The 6,000-nt window shown below is 36.9% G+C and overlaps 1 protein-coding gene across 4 annotated transcripts in view; it reads right to left on the bottom strand.

Annotated features, from left to right (window-relative positions):
• Window positions 1-1,727: 1,727 nt before the first annotated feature.
• pip4k2aa (phosphatidylinositol-5-phosphate 4-kinase, type II, alpha a) overlaps window positions 1,728-6,000 on the bottom strand; it is a 46,124-nt gene continuing 41,851 nt past the window's right edge. For 3 of the 4 annotated variants that reach the window (XM_079806932.1, XM_079806933.1, XM_079806934.1), the window contains 2 exons: window positions 5,630-5,733; window positions 1,730-4,773 (listed from right to left, as the gene is read on the bottom strand). In XM_079806932.1, the coding sequence (XP_079663058.1) occupies window positions 4,693-4,773; window positions 5,630-5,733 (185 nt within the window). In that variant the 3' untranslated portion in view covers window positions 1,730-4,692. Of the gene's footprint in view, window positions 4,774-5,629; window positions 5,734-6,000 lie in introns of all 4 variants that reach the window. The other variant, XR_013815745.1, reaches the window with a different exon arrangement.

Here is a 6,000-nt window from a genome sequence, read left to right as displayed (position 1 = left end):
CAAAACAAATAAGAGATGCACGGTGAATTTCCAATTGTAGCAACAATAGAAATAGAGCTCTACAGAACAATGTTAATTGAGAATGAAATCTGAATAGCCTAGCCTACATGATTTTTGATATTTATGTGCCATTCACACAAATGTTGGTACCTGTCATTCAGTAGGCTATTTAAAGATGATGCCTCAAGCCTTTGCAGACGACGAGAAGGAGGAGGAGAGAGGAGGAGGAGGAAGAAGCAGCCATTGCTCCTTCAGAGGGAACAGCAGGAGCAAATTAAATAGAAGTCAAATTGAAAACATTGAGTATTAGGACAAAACAAATAAATAAATAAATAGCAAGGAATGTGTCATATCATGAAATATCATGCTGTGTTCGTAGCCTATATAAATCCGGTAGTAGCCTATTATTCATAGTCCTCTTCCCTGAGTAAGGATCCATTGAAGTAAATCGGTGCCCTGGCTCTTTATTTACGCAAGTTTTACATGCCAAGTAGCCTATAACATGGCTTTGGAGAACAGGCCTCAAAATTTAAGGCAGTTCCCTACGGACGGAGGGAACTGTGCCCTAAACGGCGAGTATTTAGAACTTACTATAACTCATCTACTAAGAAACTGTTTGTGTCACTTTTGACATGGCCCTTTAAAATCGTATAACAGATAACATATATAGGCTAGTGTTGGATTTTACGTTCTCAAATTCCAATTTAGTCTATTATTTGTTTTAAGTATTATAAACATTTCCCGAATCAACATAGCCTATAAAAGGTTGTTGCCTGGTGCTGAATTCGTGACTTTCCCTTGGGGTGAGATGATCAAACTCTATAGAGTCTACACAATCAGCTGATGTATTCTTAAACATTGGTTTTCACATCACTGACCTCCAAGAGAATCCAGAAGTGTTCGTGGACATATATAAAAAAAGTTCTATGTTGTTGTAGGCTACAGAAATCCGTTCAGCTGTCTGTGCTCTTAAAATGAGGTTGATGTTACTTTTCTAGATTTCTTTATTTAACATTTACATAACGTTTAACAAGCTCATTTATTACCGACGAATGAATTGGTAAAAGATGAGCACTCAGCCCAAATCATTGTAACAGGTCTGTGCATCAAAAACAATCTAGGGCCGAGGCAATGGCGTTGACTTCATGCTATGGATCTGCAATCAAGGTAAACGCCATATATTTGCCAAATGTTTTTTTTTTTTTTTTTTTAGCGAATGAATGATAAAAATGAACGATAAACATCACCCTTTTCAACATATTGGACTGCCTTATACTCTTAAAACGTAGGCTACGTTTCTAATTTTGACGGTTTTTTTGAAAGTAGTAATCTCAGTGTTCCTTCAGCTAAATCCTGGACACGCAAAAAGTAAAGTAGGCAACGACTCAAGACTGTCCCCCGCAGCCACTTATATATAACAATAAATATATATAACTATGTATATTAGGCCCATATATGAAAATGTACAAGGATTTCTTAATTGATGGTTATTCTTAGGTACGCTTTTTTGTACTCTCAATTGCGTTATTTTTTGTCTGTTCTACGTTGGCAGACCAACAGCGTTTTACATTTACTCAATAGGCTACTCATTTAATTACCGAGTAGCCTAGGCTAAACTACAATTGCATGCATTTTTTTATCATCAAGCTTCCATAAAATAAAAGCCAATTCTCTGCGTGACTCTTATTAACGCAATTTAAAAGAGCAGAAAACATGATGAGACGTTGCACCATAAATTGCAGACAAAGTGCTTTATTGTTTTGAGCAATGCTTATGGAATGGAGTGTATATCGGTTTACATCAAAACACATGAGACAGCCTCCCCTTTGGTTACTCTCAACAACAGCTTTTAGACTCCTATCTGTGAGTGTGATGCAGATTAGTGATTCTCCATCACTTCTATTACCTTCACTATCTAGATTAAAACAGTCACAAACGAGGGGATTTTTTCTTTCTTTCAGTAAGCCTGTAAACCTGCATATTCAAATAAAATCCATTAGAACGCGTCGTTCATAAATGTTTAGAAAATAAAAATCGAACTGCTAAAAAAGTACATGACATTTTTCCCCCCGAAGCTTATGTGATGAGTTCTGCATCAATGAAAACATTGAGCAAAATGCTTTTGGCAAATGAAGAACATAGTGGAGGGCTTTTGAAGAAGGCGTGACGTGAAGCTGTATCTTATAGCACTTTTCACATTTAGTGAAATTCACATATATATATCGCTGCGTGTAAATCCAGTCTCACAAGCTGAAGCGATGCTCTGATGACACTATCAAAGTCTGCCGCTAAAACAGCCTCTTTTGTCATGCCCATGTTGTTGTTGTTTTTTTGTTCTTTGTGAATATTACAACCAAGAAGACAAGGGTTTGTTTTCTTCCCCAATGAGAACAATAAAAAAATGCTTCTTTTCCCCACTGTGCAATGGTTTCCCAAGGGCACAAGCAGCAGCGCTCAGTTTATTAAGAAAATGAAACACTAACCAAGGACGCTGTAACATTGGTGCCAGATAATACTTCCAGATAAAAATGCTTTGAGAAAGCCTGAACACAATTTACAATTAACACTATAACAAGAGCCACACCTACTCATATCAACAAATTCACAATGCACACTCTTGTCCAAAAGGCTTTGCACATAGAATTAGCCAGTCAAGGAGAAATTGTGACCTTTTCAGTGTTGTGTTGTTGTGAACAGAAAGTATAATGTGCTGTATCCATTTGAAGAAACAACACATTTAAAAAACATCAAAACACCCAAAAGAAAAACACTGAAAATATCGGATTTTTTTCCAACAACCACCCTAATATTAGAAAATAACATTTTACTTCTGTTTGAAAAAAAAAAGAGATTAAAAAATACAGAATTAAATAATTTGGAGTAAAAAGGCACGACTCTTGCACAGTGTATACATTGAAAACACAGTATAAAGCAGGTATGGGACCATCTTAAAAAAATAGACCTGGGGTGGGGGAATAGGGAGTTTAGGGCAAGGGGGAAAAATAAAAATATGACCAAGCATGGAATATACACCATCTCTGGGCTAAACCAGACTGAACACTAAATATAATGCAACATGCATTTTTTTTCTCTTTTTCCTTTCTTTTTTTTTTTTAGACAGTACTCGTGTTGTATGATTTAAAACAGTAACATTCTTCATTTATCAGAACACTTTTACCGAATCACAGAGTGGTGCTTTAAAATTCTGGTGGATTAAAATTCAATGTAAAAATATGTGCAAGTGACCAAAACGTCTAAACCAACATAGGATGAGGCTTTTTCTTTGAATTAGAAAAGTTAAGGAACAAATGTTAATCTCTAAGTCATATTACCTGCTTCTAATTCAATGCCATTTATAAAAGTACTCTCCTCTGTTACAGGTATTATGTTTCCCTTGTAAATACCACTGCTGAACCAACAGGATTCCGTGAACATTTTGGTTCCATTCATCATGTGCAAAATATACAACGTTTCATCTATTTTGCTGCCAATTTGAACGTTCAAAAGAATTTCGAACAAAATTCACAAGACATATACACAAATAAAAAAGAAAAAAAGAAGAAAAAAAAAAAAAAATACACACAAAAAAGCACCCCTTCCCCAAACCTCCATGGAATACTGAAACACAACACAAAACGGTGTGTCCTGGTACGATGCAAGAGGTAAACTATGTTTTGTCTGCTGAGAACAAGCGTATGCATGAGAACACGTGAAACTGCAAGGCTGCGTTGAACAGTGCCTCATAGTGCTATCGTTGCAGCTCGTAACAGACCGAGTGATCCTAATAAAAAGTGCAACAGTTTAAGGTGCTGATGGCAACTGAATCACTAATGTAACAGAATTCACTGATGACTGAAGAGAAACCACTGATCCTGCTGCCTCAGTGTCTTCATTCTCCCTCCTGTCAAGTTGCTGCAAAACGTAACAAAAAACAAAAACAAACGAAATACCTACCGGAACCTTCGCCTCCATTTCAAACGTGTTTGCCTCAGAACACTGAAGGAACATGCAAAACAGTTTATCTGTCTGTCCACACAAGGCAAATAGGGGGCGATGGGTCCTCCTTTTGTAAATGGCTCAAAGAGCGTTTCTTGTTAGTTTGTCCAGAGCAGGAAGAGGACCGTGCGAGTAAGGAGAGTTAGCGGGCGGGGGTGCCGTGGGGTCAAGTGCTTCAGGTGCCTCTCTGCGAAGCTGTTGACCTCGGTGGTGTAAAGCAGAACGGGCAGCCAAGGGTTGGGTGACGTGAGTTCGGGTAGGGATGTGATGAATGATTCAGTGAGAGAGCAAATGAGAAGTTCTGTTTTGACCTCCTTGTCCAGAGACCCAATTCAACAAAACTGAGCCACAGACCATCACATGCGCTCTCTTTCCTCTCTCCGTCCTCTTCCTCTTTAAAAGGCAAGAAAAGTATCAAACGGAACAAAGAAGAATAAGGGGCATGCATAAGAAAGCAGTAAAAAGCCCTATCCCCCCAAAAAAAGGTATATCTGTTGTCCTTTTCCATCACTCTCATGGTCCCACAAAAACAAAGAACGAATAGATGAAAATCAAAATGTAAACGAATGGTGGTTGTAGCTGCTGAAGGGGTGCCCCCCTGTGGCAGAGCAGGCGAGCGAGTGTTCTACACCCCTCTGCTGGCGTCCCTCTTCATCCCCGTGGACTCGGACTAGGGCAGACACCAGCTGCCTCGGACTAGGGCAGAATGGTAGTGATGAAGTCATAGAATCTCTTCGAGTACTGCTCTGGGTTCACGGTGGAAATCTCTGCCCCAGCCTAAAAAAAAAGAGCAGGAGGTTGATGCCTCGATAAAAGCTATAAAAGGTTTCAGTCATGCGTACACTTTAGAGCATAAATGATGAATGAGATGAATCAGAGAAATACCCAAAATATTCCTAAAAACTGTACAGTACTTCTGGTACATGTTAAAAAAGTATTTTTTGATTAATGATAATGTTTCTTCTATCCATTCTTACACTGTAAAATATTTGTAATTTTTTTGAACAGAAGAAGACATTAAACAACTGTTTACATTACCTTACCGTATATACGGTGAACAATTGTAAATGGTTTAACGTTACATTGTCATTTTACTGGAATAGTATTTTTTTAAATGTAAAAACTATTAACTAAAAAACAGTCCATGCATGACATCACATATGACTCAAAATATATTTCATATAAACAATTTTGTTTATTCTTATTTTTGTTATATGTAATGACCTTCAGGGTGTTTTGTCTGGAATTTTCTGTTATTTAGTGAATGTTTATTGCATTATGTACAAATATTGGCCATTTTTTATAGGAGGTATTCTGATTCATCATTTGGCTTTATATTTTACCACCTATATTATCACGCTGGTTATCAGTACATTTCAAGGTAAAGAGCAAATTTTGGTACCTCAAGTATCTAGGAATATTAACATTATAACTTGATGAAATGCATAGTTATACATTATACAATATACAGGCACCAATATGCCATCCTATAATACTGGAAACATGATGATTTTTAGCTGCCGTCTTTTACTTTTTTTTTTTTTTTTTTACCATAAATTTAACTGAATATTTTTAAGTTACATTGAAATGTAAAAAAAAAAGTATTTTTTAATTTTATTTTTAGAGCACTCACCCCATGCTTTACTGTCTTGGCTGCGTGAGCAGCCTTTTTCTTGGCATCATAATGCTGCAGGATGTCAATAACAGCCATAAAGTACACCTCCTTTCTTGGAGAATCTGGGGAAAAAAGGTTTGCAATACATTTTCACAATGTAACAGTACAGAAAAAAAAAGTAGAATGGGTCTTAGCTTATTAATCATTAGTTGATTGTATTGTGAATGATGGCTGTTACATACAGCATGGAGACAGGACAGAATTTTTGATTATTAATATTATTTTCACCACCTGCCTCTCTTGATGACATCACCCAGGACGGAGACTTATTACATTTTGATAAAAGCTTAGAGGACTATTAATTTTATGAATATAATGCATGGATGAAG

This window comes from Gobio gobio (assembly GCF_949357685.1).
Source record: "Gobio gobio genome assembly, chromosome: 23".
NCBI lineage: Eukaryota > Metazoa > Chordata > Actinopteri > Cypriniformes > Gobionidae > Gobio > Gobio gobio.
Note: the sequence above shows the minus strand (reverse complement) of the source record. Positions and strands in the feature narration are given on the sequence as shown.